Raw genomic sequence first — 17,167 nt, 5'->3', positions numbered from 1 at the left:
CTTTATAAAATTGTGTGTAATGTTGTCATGTCTATATTATTCAAGCGTTGTACTAATCTTTTTTCCTCTTGGATTAGAAATAAGTATGTCTTGTTCATTCTGTGTTCATTCTCATCTGAACTTCTGTTCATTTTGAGTTCATTTTCACCTATACTTCTGAACCAGCTGTTTTTAATTTTAATTTCAATTTCTGCTGTTTTTGTTCTTCTGGCTCTTCACTGCTGTTGGTGCTTAAATGCTTTCTGCGCTGCTGTGTTTACAGTACTTTTTGCTTGCTGTACTTGCTGTACTTGCTGTGTTTGCAATGCCTTTCAGGGGATTGGCCCCGGATTGCTGCTTGCAGCTATATTTATTATTATTATTAGAATTAATAATTAAATTATTTATTTTTTATTTTCAATTAGTAACATACAAAACACAGCAGTCGAAGTTCTTCAGAAGCTGCTGCCTGTGGTTACAGCAACTAGATCAGCTGTGTAAGTAACACTGAGAACAAGCATCACTGTTAAAACATTATAATATTTCTTACTTAAACATTATAAATTAATGGTTTAATAAAAAAACGAGCGTCACACTTCACCTTTTAAACCCTCCACCTATCTGACCTGATTTATGATCTACTTAACCATTTTTTATGATATTTGTGTGAGAAATTTATTTTCAAATATATGCATTTATTATGTATGTATGTATATAAACATTTATATTCAGACTTTTTATATTAATTTTAATTTAAGTATAAAGACATTTATATTTAGGGAAAGAACAGATGTATTCAGTGTATTCCATTTTATCAGTTTTATATAATCTTTCTCCCTCACATAGAGACATAATCTCTTAGAATAACAGTTAAACTTACTGATATATTGAATTCATTGTTTAAAAAAATAGATATTGCACAAATTATAAACACAATTAAGAAAAACAAAGATTTCTGTTTTGATCTGAGAGAGTGAAGAGTGTGTCATTGTTCTCTACAGGTTGATACATTGTGGTGTGACAGATGAAGGTTGTGCTGCTATGGCTTCAGCTCTGAGATCAAACCCTTTACACCTGAGAGAATTATATCTGTCATATAATAAACTAGGAGACTCAGGAGTGAAGCTGTTGTCTGCTGGACTGGAGAATCCTCACTGTAAACTGGAGAAACTGGGGTAAGATCATACGTGATTTTCACATGAAACTGTCAAACTGTCACTGCCCCACACACTTCCTCTCTTCTACTTAAACTAACAATCTAAAGTCAGGACTTTAGTACATGAAGAACAAGATGAATTCAACCTTAATGACCATCACATCTATCTTTTTTTTCCTATGATTACCTTTACACATTATTTAATGTGACACAAATAATTTATATATGTTTTTATATAAGCTTTCCCTCTCACACAAACACACACAAATAACATGGTGAATCTCACTTACATCAAACATTGTGATCTGTGCTTTTTTTAAAATAATGAAGTCTGTTGATTCGATCTGTGTGTCTGATCAGAGAGAGTGATGTGTATGTCATTGTTCTCTACAGGTTGGTTGATTGTGGTGTCACAGATGAAGGTTGTGCTGCTCTGGCTTCAGCTCTGAGATCAAACCCCTCACACCTGAGAAATCTGGATCTGTCACATAATAAACTAGGAGACTCAGGAGTGAAGCTGTTCTCTGCTGTTCTGGCGAATCCTCACTGTAAACTGGAGGATCTGGTGTAAGATCATCTCTACCATAAAGACGCGGAGTGAATAAGGATTAATATGTAGATAGTGCATACAATAGTGCAGATAGATAGTGCAGCGGTGAGGAGTCTCCCTGAAGAGGAGCATTTACATCTTAATATATTATTATCCCCCAAAAGAAAGTAAAACTAACAGTTAAATAAACTGGTCTAGTTCACAATTCAACATGTTTCTGTCTATAAATAGATAGATTTACATGTATGACATTAGGCTTCATATTTTTACTCCAATCTCATTTCATAAAGTACTTTTAGTCTGGTACCAGTTTAACTAGCTACAATGTAAAGTATACTCACATATATATATATATATATATATATATATATATATATATATATATATATATATATGGATAACTTAGACAAAGAATATTTGTTTTTGATATAATTTACATTATTTAAAAATAGAGACTCCAAGCTTTGTAAAGACATACGTCTCAAGTCTGTGTGACAAACATTCGCTGAGTTACAGAATGAAATTCACATTGAGAGAGATGGCAGAACGCGCATCATGTTTATTTTCTTTATTTTACAAAAATAATACAGAACCTGCTACAAATAAGACCATTACTCATCCAGACATCCATCCCCATCCTGAAGCAGTGGCGGTTCTGCATTGAATTACATCCTGGGCGAGACCCCCTTTGAGTAAACAGTTATATTTTATTATAACAACATAAGTGCCCCCTGTATTTATAATATTATGAATGAAATGTGAGTTATTTGGAAGGAAGTCGGGGTGATCACAAACATGATCACGGTTATCTTATCACAGAATCCTTTTCAAAAAGTACTACTACACAAGTTTAATGTCGAAAACTAGCAAATAACAAATAAAATTAGCATCAATATGCACTTTTTGTTTAGATAAACATTAAAATAATAACGTTAAAAATGATGGCCAGATTTTAAAAGAGTGTCTTGCAACATGTTATCTACTAACATGTACAAGTTCAAATATTTTTTTTTTATAAAAAGATAAACCTCACATATTTCAGCCTTTAAATAGTTTTTTATAAAAAGAATTAATTAAAAAAACAAATTACTGACATGTACAATGCACATTAGCTTTGATTTAGCTTTAATATCTTTTATTATTAATAGTAAAAATCAGCGTCTGTCATTGCTATTAGGGTTGGGCGATGTCCCCTAAATTGGCAGTTGGCGATGTTTACAGTAAAATATCGCAATGGACGATGATATCGGGGGGGGGGGGGGGGGTGCACATAATACTTATATCTACTGTATTTACGGAAATACTCGACTTGGCATTTTGAAATATTTCTGTTTATTTGGCCGTTTAGGCGTGCAACCAAAGACAAAGGCTGCTTGTCCGTGTTGCGCTCGGAGCGCACGCACAGCATCCTGTCAGTTTAATTCAGTTCTCTTTCGCGACTTATCGCACTTTTAATATTTCTTTTCAGTATAAAGCACATCCTGCTCTTTTCTTTATCTTTCATTCATGTTTTGTTATTAATAACTTTAAACAGAATCGTCAACTGAAATCCATGCGGATTATCACAAATACGACACATATAGGACATAAGGGTCTCTGCTGTAAAAGTGAAAGTGCCAGCGGCCAGCGGGTGAATTAAAAAGACGCGATATGTGAACGGCCCCTTGGCTAGCTACCTCCAATCAAGCCACAAGCTACTGCTAGCTTTTTACGCACCAGAAAATTTACGCACCAGAGGTGAACTTTCCCCTGCGCCCCCCTCCCCTTTCCCCTTTCCACACAGCTTCTGTGCATTGCACCTTCTCAGCAAGCAGGGGGCGCCAATTTGCCAATTCCCCACATAGTGAAATGATAGACAATAGAAAACCGCTTCGTAGCGCAGAGGATTTTTTTTTTTTTCATGTGTCATGAAAAAATGCCGCCCCGGGCAGCTGCCCGGTTCGCCCATGCCAAAAACCACTACTGATTCATCAGTTACTCACCTGCTTCCATCATTGCGATCACATACTTCTGCAAATAAACCTGTTGATTACTTTACCTGTGTGAATCCTTCTGTGTCATGACACATGATATTTGGTTGCCGATACGATATGTATTACAATTTTTAAGAATTGCGATTCTAAAATATTGCAATTCGATCTTTTTTTTAACTCTAGACCATGGGTAAAAGTTAAATCATACACTTATACAGACTGTACATAATGTATAAGATAAGATGTTTATCTTTAGATATAGGCTTAATGTGTGTCATTGTTCTCTACAGGTTGAGTTTTTGTGGTGTCACAGATGAAGGTTGTGCTGCTCTGGCTTCAGCTCTGAGATCAAACCCCTCACACCTGAGAGAACTGTATCTGTTTGGGAATGAACTAGGAGACTCAGAAGTGAAGCTACTGAAAGATCTGAAGGATGATCCACATTATAAACTGAAGAAACTAGAGTAAGAATAGTTTTTGACAATTTTCATCTTCGTATTTTCATTTAAAGTTGAAATGGCTGTTTTACTCGCTTGAAATAAAATGAAATTGTACCAGGTTCAGTAACACCACGTGCGTGTGTGTGTGTGTGTGTGTGTGTGTGTGTGTGTGTGTGTGTGTGAATATTTTGTCTGAGATCATCAGATAATGAGTCTTAAATTCAGCTTCAGTTTCTGTAGGTCTCTGAACTTTAAACTGTGTTTAATATGAGTTTAATTCTGCTCATAGTGTTGTGTCTGACTGTTTAGCTTTCCCCCTTTAACTGTGTCTAAGTGTGTGATAATCTGAGATTTGGGTTGTTTGTTATTTACTGATATTAAATTTGTAGTGTAATGATAATTTCTGATTTTTCTGTATCAGCTGTCCATTGTGTGAAAGTGACCTTTCATGTGCTTTTGATTTTGTAAATTGACCTTGAGTATCAGATAGAAGCTATATTATCATTTTTGAGAATGAATTGATAAAGATTATCTAGTCAGTTTTCTTATGAAAAGAAATTTCTTATTTCTTATTCTTATTCCTGCTTCCTGCTCAGCTACTGTTCGGACGCTCTTGCTCACTGCTCCGCACTTTGCTTTATCGCTTTTATATTTTATCTCCTAATTTTAACTTCAGTAAATCAGCACAGTGCTAAATCGACATAGCTTGGCATCAACATTAAAACTAGAAACTTTTATGACCGGAAGATCATAAAAAAAGAGGTTTTCCTATCCGACCAGCCTCCCACTGCCATCAGATTACATTCCTGAAAAGAGAAAACACAGCTGTCTACATCCAAAAGGTTAAGAGAGAAAATGCATCTTCTAGAATCTACTTGCTGCACAAACTGCCACAGACTTTTACAAAGGATTGCAGTTCTTGAAACAAAACAAGTTCTTGAAACTACCAAACCAGACGGAACACACAACAGAGCTTCGTCATGGACACCCTCAGCATTCAGCCGGTGATTACCATGAATCTAGTGTTCCTTGACAGGCCATACTGAGAGTAGATAAACAAGCCGATCAACACACTAATCGATGGCACAAACAGGGAGCGAGACCCAAAGGCACTCGAGACATCAGATTGTCACGAGCATCACATATTGCCGCAGTAGCATCCTCTACCCCAGATATGGCTATGACAAGGCTTGCAAACACTGGTTTTCTACCACCGCCTATACATCTTGATAACAGATTTGAAGTATTAATGAATGTAGAAGAGGAATCCCCAAACGAGATGAATGTGATCGAACACAGACTGAATCAGCCAGTAGCCTACACTGATACTAACTGGCGCTCAAGGTCGAGCAGACAGCGGTACTCAGCTCAGAGCGCAGCCGAGCACAGGACTCTGAGAGTGGGGGACTCCATAATCAGAAACATTAGCAGCAGGGAAACAACTACGTGCTTCCTTCCACAAGCAACAACTTCAGAACATTCTGATGAAACATAAGACCGCAAATCAACTCTTTATTCATATGGGGGAAAATGATACTCAGAAAGAGCAGTTAGAACTGCTCAAGAGGGATTTCAATGAACCTTTTGAAACAATTAGAAGGCTGAAAGTTCAGAACTTCATCAGTGGACAACTTCCAGCGAGAGGAATAAATCCGTTTTCACGGTTACTTGGGCTTAATACATGGCTGCAAAAAACTGCAATATAAAACGAGTAAACTTCATTGACAATCTTTTCTGGAGTCAGAGACAACTGTTCAAACAGGATGGCCTCCACCCAAACAAACTTGGTGCAAGAGTGCTAAAAGACAACATTAACTTCTCCCTCCATCACACTTCAGCAGTGTGTGCCAATCCACTCAATCTGAATGTCACACACACACCTGGACAGAGTAGAAATGAACACAGGATTTCACTTCAGCACCTGAATGGACATGTGATTGACATATCACACAAGGACAATAATAACACCATGCAGTCAAAACAACCTCTGCTCACAGATACAATCTCAGCTGAGCCCTGCCCACAGAGCTCACCACAGACAGACTGTGACGGATTAGAACCAGATGAAGTCAACAGTTGGATGTGGTAAAACTTTCTTCAGTTAAACAAAGACAAAGCTGAAGTCATTGCGTTCAACATATCACACCAGTCCTCAGGTCTTTACATTGGCTCCCAGTTACATTTAGGATTGATTTTAAAATATTATTACAGGTATATAAATCACTCAATGGCCTAGGACCTCAATACATTTCAGATATGCTCACTAAATATAAACCTAACAGATCACTCAGATCATTAGGATCGCATCAGCTAGAAATACCAAGGGTTCACTCTAAGCATGGTGAGTCCACTTTTAGCTACTATGCCAGCCGCAGCTGGAACCAGCTTCCAGAAGAGATCAGATGTGCTCCTACAGTAGTCACATTCAAATCCAGACTCAAAACACTTCTGTTTAGCTGTGCATTTACTGAATGAGTACTGTGCCACTGTACGTCCGACTGATTACACCGCATTTTATTATGCATCCTCATTTTTATTCTAAGCTGAACTCAAATGGCACTGAGAATTGGGTAAGAGAGATGAAACCATGCTGATGTCCTGGGTCTGTGTTGGAGTAGTGAGTTTGACGTGATTAAACCTGAGGTTCTGTGAGGTGCGGACTGGATTGATTCCATTCCTAGAGCTTCCGAACAAATGTGTTTTTGGGGTGCGGACTGAAGAGGCAGTGAACCCGAGGTTACCCCATAAGTCAGTCCTAGAGCTCCTCCTGCCCGATTTTAGGGAAAAATCAGGTCTATTGGAGATGTCCAATAGATTTTTTGGGCGCGTTGAAAGAACGCCACAGACACAGTACAATCCACATGGGAAAATCTCACAGTAAAACAAGCAGCTGTGCAAAATATGATACACCGGTGTTTTGCCAGATGAGAAGTTTATTTATGTATAATCTTATTACTCTTTTAATTCTTTTTATAACTGTATCCACTGTATGTCTGACTTGATTGCACTATTCCTCATTTTGATTCTAAACTGAACTCAAATGGCACTGAGAATTGGGTAAGAGACAAACATAAATTACTTAATTGGGGAACTTGAGAGATGAAACAATGCTGATGACCTGGGTCTGGGGTGGAGTACTGAGGTTGATGTGTAATTAAACTCGAGGTTCTGTGGAGTGCAGACTGAATCGACTCCATTCCTAGAGCTTCCGAACAAATACGTTTTTGGGGTGCGGACTGATGGGGCAGTGAACCCGAGGTTACCCTGTGAGTCAGTCCTTGAGCTCCTCCTGTCTGATTTTGTGGGAAAATCGGGTCCATCGGAGATGTCCAATAGATTTCTTAGGCGCACCAAATGATCACCACAGACACAGTGTAATCACCATGGGAAAATCTCTAGAAACTGGGAGTTGTGGAAAATATGATATATCTCATCTGGTGTTTTGCCAGATGAGAAGTTTATCTATGTATCATCTTTTTACTCTTTTAATTCATTTTAGAACTGTATCATATCTCTTTTAATTTCTTTTATAACTGTTTTAATTTTCCTTCCTTTTAATTTTAAGTCCTTTCTGTAAAGCACTTTGAATTGCCATAGTGTATGAAATGTGCTATATAAATAAACTTCCCTTGTCTTGCCAATGAAAATATGTGACATACGTAATATCTCATACTGCATATGTTTGTGTGTTTTATTTTAGGTATAAGATGACAGTCTGATCTTCTGATGATCATCTGATGGTGAATAAGGATCCACTGCAGAGACTCACAGTCAATAGAATCAACAGAGACTGAAGATACAGTGACTTCAATGTTATAACTTCACTGTTGTCGTGGTATCTTCCAAGATGGCGTAACAGTGCAGACGTGTTTTTGTTTGTCCCGTGTAAATAGTTTGTAATAGTTTGTAATTAGTCTGTCTTTCCATATATTTATTTCCGCGCCCAGCCACCGCGACTGGTCTGCCGGCGTAATTGTCCGACATGGTCTCAATGGGCTTTTCCTCTGTGATGTTGCCGAATTTGCATCCGCTAGCCCTGGCCTGCTAGCACTGAACGCCGTGCCTTCCGCTCGCCTAGTGCAGCGCCCATTGAACTGCTCCCTAGCTTACCTCTTTGCTGCTCATCGGATCCTGATTACTCGGCTTCACAGCTGATGCCTGCGGGACTGTTTGGTTATATGGTATTTCATTCTGTTTATTTATTTGCTAGGCCCCAGGTCCTGTATGTTGCACATCACATTTCTCTATCTGAACCTTTTTGTCCATATATCGCCATTACCCGCCATGTCTTTTGATTAACTGTGTTTGTTTTTATGCCCCTTTCTTATTTCAATATGCTTTGTCTGCTGCTGTTTAGTTTAGCTATTATTGTTTTATTTTACTGTAGAGCCCCCAGTCCCGCTCAACATGTCTCTGATAGCTCCTTTGTCTAACCCCCCACACATGCAGAGACCTCACATGGTTTAACTGGTGTCTCCAGAGATGCAACCTCTCTCTTCATTACCCAACGCCTTGGTCTACCTCCACTGAACTCACATCTTACTATATACTTGTCTATACATTATGTCCTCAATCTATTCCACCACGCCCAGAAATCTGCTCCTTTTATTCGATGTACCCAACATACTAGAAGACCAGTTCTCAAAGCTCTTAGCCATACACTTATTCTACTCCTCCTCTGTTCCTCTAATGATGTAGAGGTAAACCCAGGTCCTGCAGCTCCCAGCATTACACCTATTTCCCAGGCGCTCTCATTTGTTGACTTCTGTAACCATAAGAGCGTTGGTTTCTTGCATGTTAATATCAGAAGCCTCCTCCCTAAGTTTGATTTATTCACTGCTTTAGCACATTCCGCCAAACCTGATGTCCTAGCTGTGTCTGAATCCTGACTCAAGAAGGCCACTAAAAATTCTGAAATTTCCATCCCCAACTACAATATTTTCCATCAAGATAGAATTGCCAAAGGAGGTGGAGTTGCAATCTACTGAAGAGATATCCTTCATAACTCTGTCATACTGTCCAGGTCTGTGCCCAAACAGTTTGAGCTTCTACTTTTAAAAATCCACCTTTCCAGAAATAAGTCTCTTACTGTTGCTGCCTGTTATAGACCCCCCTCAGCCCCCAGCTGTGCCCTGGATACCAAATGTGAATTGATTGCCCCCCATCTATCTTCAGAGTTTGTACTGTTAGGTGATTTAAACTGGGATATGCTTAACGCCCCCGCGGTTCTTCAATATTAGATAGATGCCCTCAATCTCACACAAATTATCAAGGAAACCACCAGGTACAACCCTAAATCCGTAAACATGGGTACTATCATAGATATCATTCTGACTAACTTGCCCTACAAATACACCTCCTCTGTTTTCAACCAGGATCTCAGCGATCACTGCCTCATTGCCTGCATTTGTAATGGGTCCACGGTCAAACAACCACCCCTTATCACTGTCAAACGCTCCTTAAAACTCTTCTGCGAGCTGGCCTTTCTAATCGATCTGGCCTGGGTATCCTGGAAGGATATTGCCCTCATCCCGTCAGTAGATGATGCCTGGTTGTTCTTTAAAGGGGTCATATAATGCCATTTTTGTACAAGCTAATATGATTCTTTAGGGTCTAAATTAAAAGTTTGTAATATACTTTAATTAAAAATTCTCATTAATATTGTAAGAAAACACTCATTTTACCTGGTCAAAAACAGCTCTGTTTTCAGCACGCCGTTTAAGTGCATGTGTCTTTAAATGATAATTAGCTTTGCTCACCCCGCCCCTCTGTTCTGTGCGTACACCGTTTTGTACACCGTTTATAACACAATAACCATAACGCGTTGTTCATTATAAATGTGGGATTATGAATTATATTGAGACCGTCGTACATAGAAAACATGCCGTAATGTACCCTGAGTGTAAACAGCCGCATTCATCGTGAAGCGTGCAGCAAGCGATTTGCAAAGATTAATATAAATATTAATATAAAGGTTAATAAAACGTTACACTCACTTCTTCTTCTGGAGGTGCAGCAGGAACACGAATAGTTGGTACCGATCCTTTTTTCAGGAGCAGCTTCTTAGCAAAACCAGCTTTATATTGACCTCGTTTGTAAAGCAGTCTGGTGTGTGAAATGATTCGCGCAAACATGAAAGCATTGACGTTGATCGTGGGGAATATTCCCTTCGAAAACAAACTCAGCCACTGCGTCTTCAGCGGTTCGGATTTAGGAACATAAAAATGACTGCTGTGTTCGTTATTACACCCAAGAACAGAACACCACAATCGCTTAGACGCCATTCTGCTCATAGACAGTGCTCCAGTCCAGTGTATCAACAATGACCGCGCCGGTCCGCGCGGACTATGATTGACAGCTCGCTCACGAGCGAGGGCGGGTCTGTGTTGAAATGCTGCTGTCAATCAACAATCGTGGGAGGGGCGTCAATTTTGTGACATCACAAAATCGAAAGGCTTGATTTGAGATGGGGGAAAACATATAAGAAGATTAAAAAAAATTTATCATTTTATGATGGTTGTGTACAGGCACTGCCAACACACATTTCAGTACAAACAACTTGTAAAAGTGCATGTAACATTATATGACCCCTTTAAAAGTGCTTTCCTTACCATCCTAAATAAGCATGCTCCTTTCAAAAAACTTAGAACTAAGAATAGATATAGCCCTTGGTTCACCCCAGACTTGACTGCCCTTGATCAACACAAAAACATCTTGTGGCGCACTGCATTAGCATTGAATAGCCCCCGCGATATGCAACTTTTCAGGGAAACCAGGAACAAATATACACAGCCAGTTAGAAAAGCAAAGGCCAGATTTTACAAACAGAAATTTGCATTCTGTAGTACTAATTCCAAAAAGTTCTGGGACACTGTAAAGTCTATGGAGAATAAGAGCATCTCCTCCCAGTTGCCAAATGCATTGAGGCTAGGAAACACTGTCACCACCGATAAACTCACGATAATTGAAAATTTCAACAAGCATTTTGCTACGGCTGGCCATGCTTGGCCATGCACCTGGGTACCTGTACCCCGTCCATCAGCTCTGTACCCCCCGCAGCAACCTGCCCAAGCCCCGCCCATTTTTCCTTCACCCAAATCCAGACAGCTGATGTTCTGAAAGAGCTGCTAAATCTGGACCCCTACGAATCTGCTGGGCTAGACAATCTGGACCCTTTCTTTTTAAAACTATCAGCCAAAATTGTTGCAAACCCTATTACCAGCCTGTTCAACCTCTCTTTTGTATTGTCTGAGATCCCTAGAGATTGGAAAGCTGCCACGGTGTGGTGGAAACTTTTTTATTTTCATTGATTTTTGTAGATTTAGCAAAGGAATGCCATATGGGCTCCTTATCTGTATTTCTGGGTACGGGAACCTTGTTTTCTGTTTATACAGCTGGAAGGTATGTGTGAGACACTCAGAAGATGGTTGGGCAGCGACCTCTAACTACAGAGGTGAGAAGACCCCTGGGCTGGGTAGGTCTTAAGGGTAGCAATAAAGTTCCTTTTGTTCCTCTTGTCTAAACAAGTGGGTGATAAGAGATAGCTTTGAAAAGAACACTATAAAACTGCCAGCCAACTCTTCCTCTGGGTCTTACTCATCCTGCAGCTCGACTGTGTGATTGACTAAGTCCTATTCTTGCAAGAATAAATACTTTTAAAAGACAATTAGAATCAGAGTGTCTCTTACGCAGTGATAATTGTTTCATAGAATTTTTGCCACAACCCCCTCTTCAAAGGGGGAGACACTCTAGACCCAAACTGTTATCGACCTATATCCATCCTGCCCTGCCTTTCTAAAGTCTTCGAAAGCCAAGTTAATAAACAGATCACTGACTACTTCGAATCCCACCGTACCTTCTCTGCTATGCAATCTGGTTTCCAAGCTGGTTATGGGTGCACCTCAGCTATGCTCAATGTACTTAATGATATCATAACTGCCATTGATAGAAGACAGTACTGTGCAGCCGTCTTCATCGACCTGGCCAAGGCTTTTGACTCTGTCAATCACCGCATTCTGATTGGCAGGCTCAACAGCCTTGGTTTCTCAAGTGACTGCCTCGACTGGTTCTCCAACTGCTTCTCAGACAGAGTTCAGTGTGTAAAATCAGAGGCCTTGCTGTCCGGTCCCCTGGCAGTCTCTATGGGGGTGTCCCAGGGTTAAATTCTTGGGCCAACTCTGTTCTCTATATACATAAACGATGTCACTGTTGCTGCTGGTGACTCTCTGCTCCATCTCTATGCAGACGACACCATTCTGTATACATTTGGACATTGTGTTAACTAACCTTCAAACAAGTTTTAATGTCATACAACACTCCTTCCGTTGCCTCCAACTACTCTTAAATGCTAGTAAGACTGAATGCATGCTTTTCATTCGAACGTTGCCCGCACCCGCCCACCAGACTATCATCACTACTCTCGATGGGTCTGACTTAGAATACGTGGACACCTACAAATACCTAGGTGTCTGGTTAGACTGTAAACTCAACTTCCAGACTCACATTAACCATCTCCAATCCAAAATTAAATCTTGAATCAGCTTCTTATTTCGCAACAAAGCCTCTTTCAACTCATGCTGCCAAACATGCCCTTGTAAATATTACCATCCTACCGATCCTTGACTTTGGCGATGTCTTTTACAAAATAGCCTCCAACACTCTACTGAGCAAATTGGATGTAGTCTATCACAGTGCCATCCGTTTTGTTACCAAAGCCCCATATACTACCCACCACTGCGACCTGTATTCTCTCATTGGCTGGCCCTCACTCATCGCCAAACTCATTGGCTCCAGGTCATCTATAAGTCTTTATTAGGTAAATCACTGCCTTATCTCAGCTCGCTGGTCTCCATAGCAACATCTACCCATAGCATGCGCTCCAGCAGGTATATTTCACTGGCCAGCCCCAAAGCCAACACCTCCTTTGGCCGCCATTCCTTCCAGTTCTCTGCTGCCAATGACTGGAACGAATTGCAAAAATCCTTGAAGTTAGAGGTTCCTATCTCCCTCACTAACTTTAAGTATCAGCTGTCAAAGCTGCTTATCGATCACTGCACCTGTATATAGCCCTTTTGTAAATAGCCCACCCTACTACCTTATCCCCATATTTCTTTTAATTTTTAATTTTATTTTTTTTTTTTTTTTAAACTTCCGCTCATGTTGCACTCCAGTATTTCTACTTGCACATCATTACTTGCACATTCCATCATTCCAGTGTTAATGCTAATATGTCATTTATTTTGCCACTATGGCCTATTTACTGTCCCATCTTCCTAACCTTACTGCATTTTGCACTACATTTGCACTTTGTATATAGATTTTCTATTGTGTTATTGACTGTACGTTTGTTTATTCCCCGTGTGTATCTCTGTGTTATTGTTTTTGTCGCACTGCTTTGTCTTGGCCAGGTTGCAGTTGTAAATGAGAACTTGTTCTCAATTGACTTACCTGGTTAAATAAAGATGAAATAAAAAATTAATAAATTAAGACATTTAGATTTCAACAATCCTCTGACAGACTTGATGAGGCAGCAGTGAAACACCTTTTATTTCACAGCAGCAAATTACAGTTTCTCATTCATAGATTAACCATTTTATTTATATAAACACATAGTATAAACTCAAAAAGGTTGGAGTTTTGTTACAGAGAAAATATAGAGCCTGAATGTGTTTGTCTTTGTGTTGTACCATCAGAGGGAGACAAAGACTAATGAAAGATTCATTTTTCATAATTATTAGGGAAAAAACAGTTCAAGCTCACTTTTGGAAAACAAACAATGGAAGCTTGAGTGTATACATCATGTTTTTAATAATAGTTGTATTACATTTGTATTAATGTATTAAAGGGGTCATATTATGCATTTTCATGTTTTCCTTTTTCTTTAGTGTGTTATGGAGCTGTTTGTGCATGTATAAGATCTGCAAACTTACAAAGCTCAAAGTCTCCTACAAAAAGATTTATTCTATCTAATGCCCGGTACACACTGTATGATTTTGGGCTGTTTCAGACGAAAGATGAGCAACATGAGCATGTTGTTTTTCCTGAGACCTGAACCCTATTAGTCTGAGGCATGATGCCTTTTCCTCATATGAGTGAGGTCTGAGGATGTCCTAAAATGTTCATCGTAGTACGAACGTCCGTCAGTTCCAGTGAAGGTGCAGCAGTCGTGACTCTCTGCAGCTGATCTCAGGTCAGATCAATTCTGTTTTAGGAGCTTTGGGTTCACTGACCTACAAACAGGCCCCACCCACTCTGACCACACCTCACACACACACACACACACACACACACACACACACACACACACACACACACACACTCTCTCACAGACACACTCACTCATACACGCACACACTAACTCTCACAGACACTCGCATACACACACACACTCTCTCTCTCTCCCTCTCCCTCACACTCTCTCTCTCACACACACAAACACACACTTACTCTCTCTCATACATACATACACACACTCACTCATACACACACACACTAACTCTCTCTCACAGATGGCTCCCTATTAAATATCGTATACATTTTAAAATATTGCTGATTACTTACAAAGCACTAAATGGTTTAGCTCCACAGTACTTAAGCGAGCTCTTAACGCATTATAGTCCTTCACGTCTATTGCGATCTCAAAATTCCGGCCAGTTTATAATACCTAGAATATCAAAATTGACTGCTGGCGGTAGATCCTTCTCCTATTTAGCACCAAAACTTTGGAACAATCTTCCCAACATTGTCCAGGAAGCAGACATACTCTTGTCAGTTCAAAGCTAGACTAAAAACACATCTCTTTGACCTAGTATACGCATAACACATTATAGACTTTTATAATTCAATGTGCTGCATAGTTTAGATCAGCCGGAACCGGGAACACTTCCCATAAATCCCGATGTACTCGTTAAATCATAAGAACAATGGTGTCTACGCTAATATTAGTCTCTCTGTTTATCCGAGGTTTATCGCAGTCCACTGGATCCAGGCCGTATCCAGATCTGATGAAGGACCTGCGCCTGGACACGACGACAACGCAGTCCTGAAGTGTCAACAAGTCTCTCCCCTATATGGTGGACCTGCGCCTGGACCCATCCCAACGCATCTTGAAGTGCCAGCCTCATCAGCCCTGTGAAGGGCTCATCGACACGACAGCCATCGGCACTGATCCTCAACAAACTCGTCTCCATACCGGCGTGATGACTCCGACTTCCAACCAGATGGAAATGGATAAATACTCTGAATGTTCTGATCCAATCTGACTTCTGACCTGTAATGCTGCCCGAATCATGATCATACACTGTTCGTTCGTTAACCAGAGGAGAACTGGCCCCCGACTGAGCCTGTTTTTTCCCAAGGTTTTTGTCTCTATTCTGCCACTTATGGAGTTTTGGTTCCTTGCCACTGTCGCCTTGGCTTTCTCTTACATCAAACACATTCACATTCACATTCACTCATACACACACACACACACACACACACACACACACACCAGTCTTCCACAGTCATATACCCAACTGCCAACGTCAAGTCGTCTCCAGCTCTGTGGCCTCATTTATAACCGTTGCGTACGCACAAAACAGGCCCTGGAAGAGGCGTATGCCACTTCCCAGCAAACACAGAACGTTGGCACAACGTACCCAACCTTCTAACAACGTTTTAACAACATGGCCAAAAGGTTGCTATAACTACGTTGTGTTGTGAAGGTTGTTACAGTGTTGTCACAATGCTGACATTGAACCACCGTTCAGGGCCATTGCTTAAGGTTGTGCCTAGGGTGTCTGGACAACCACTGGACGACATATGTACTCGTCACTGCCTTGAAGCGCGAAACAGCCTTTTAAATTTCAACTGCCTGTTAGGCAGTCTCATTCTTTATCGAGCAAGGATAAAAGAGAATTGTGTTTAATTTACCTCAGCTAAATAAGATACTCATCATTAAAATCATTTTCTAAAATTGTATAAATATATAAGTCATATATAAATGCCTCACTCATTCATTTTGGCTTCATTATGGCTTATAACTTTTGGCATAAAGTTGTCATACCTGACCAGAAGATGTTCAAATAAATGTCACATTAGACAAGGAAGTTGTAGGTTGTGTTTGAATAATTACGTAATTGATTTCAGCACTCCTTGAACAGGCAGCAACTTAAGCACGTACTTGTTGCACGTTAATGTTTTTTCTTTTTTTTGGGAACGCACAGAGAAAAACAATTTTTTTGTAACCTTGGCACACCTGTTTATGTTTTCCTTTGATTTGTCGCCTCATTCGTTTCTTTGCTAGATTTTCTCATGTCTGCTCATGCTAGTTAACATTAGTCACTCCCTGTATTATATAATGTTTTTTGTTGTTGTTTTTTTTCACAAATGTATGACTTTTGGAAGTGAAATTTGATTACCATATGCAGTTTTGATAAAGTTGAATTAGCTGACCTTCTATGTAATTTTTACTCTTCAAAGTGTACACTTGCAGGTGTTGATTATAATTAATTTACTGTTAGGCCCATAAATAATAATAAGGATAAACAATATTTAAGAAGTATATAATTATCTAACATATGACTATTAAAAATTAACCACAAAACAAAACATGCTAAATGGGGGATATCTATATAAAATATTAATTGTCAGAACATCGTCTCTCAGTTGCTGAATGTCGCGCAACAACGCTACAGCCCTGTGGCGTCTTACACTTCTATGTTGTTACAATGTTGCGAGCACGTAGACAGCGACGTTGCCATAGTAGAAATGCAACATGCCACAGACGTTGCCACAACGTAAATGTGTTTGCTGGGTTCCAACGCATAAGTTGTGATTTATAAAAACAAACTTGACGGGAAAATTTGTGCACCTGCTGCACGCAAACTCTGACCCATGTGTATGAATATTTTGGAGATGGTTTGGCGACACCGTTGGTGAGCTGGAGTTAAATGTCTTTGTGGTCACTTTTAGACAGAACGTTTTAAGAAAATTATACATATACAGAAAGATAATACACATATAATTTCACTCGCCAAGCCTATCACATGAAGCAAACATCCATCCTGTCACACAACGGAAGAGAACA

The 17,167-nt window shown here is 39.8% G+C and overlaps 1 protein-coding gene across 5 annotated transcripts in view; it reads left to right on the top strand.

Moving 5' to 3' along the window:
• Window positions 1–11,755, top strand: part of LOC308694111 (NLR family CARD domain-containing protein 3-like) — an 81,866-nt gene extending 70,111 nt beyond the window's left edge. For 3 of the 5 annotated variants that reach the window (XM_081371418.1, XM_081371420.1, XM_081371419.1), the window contains 5 exons: window positions 405–476; window positions 981–1,154; window positions 1,529–1,702; window positions 3,949–4,122; window positions 7,799–11,755. In XM_081371418.1, the coding sequence (XP_081227544.1) occupies window positions 405–476; window positions 981–1,154; window positions 1,529–1,702; window positions 3,949–4,122; window positions 7,799–7,817 (613 nt within the window). In that variant the 3' untranslated portion in view covers window positions 7,818–11,755. Of the gene's footprint in view, window positions 1–404; window positions 477–980; window positions 1,155–1,528; window positions 1,703–3,948; window positions 4,649–7,798 lie in introns of those variants that run through there. The other 2 variants (XM_081371417.1, XM_081371421.1) reach the window with 1 other exon arrangement.
• Window positions 11,756–17,167: the final 5,412 nt, after the last annotated feature.

The sequence above is a fragment of the Scardinius erythrophthalmus genome (genome assembly GCF_964197995.2).
Source record: "Scardinius erythrophthalmus genome assembly, chromosome: 7".
NCBI lineage: Eukaryota > Metazoa > Chordata > Actinopteri > Cypriniformes > Leuciscidae > Scardinius > Scardinius erythrophthalmus.
This window is presented reverse-complemented; position numbering and strand designations above follow the sequence as displayed.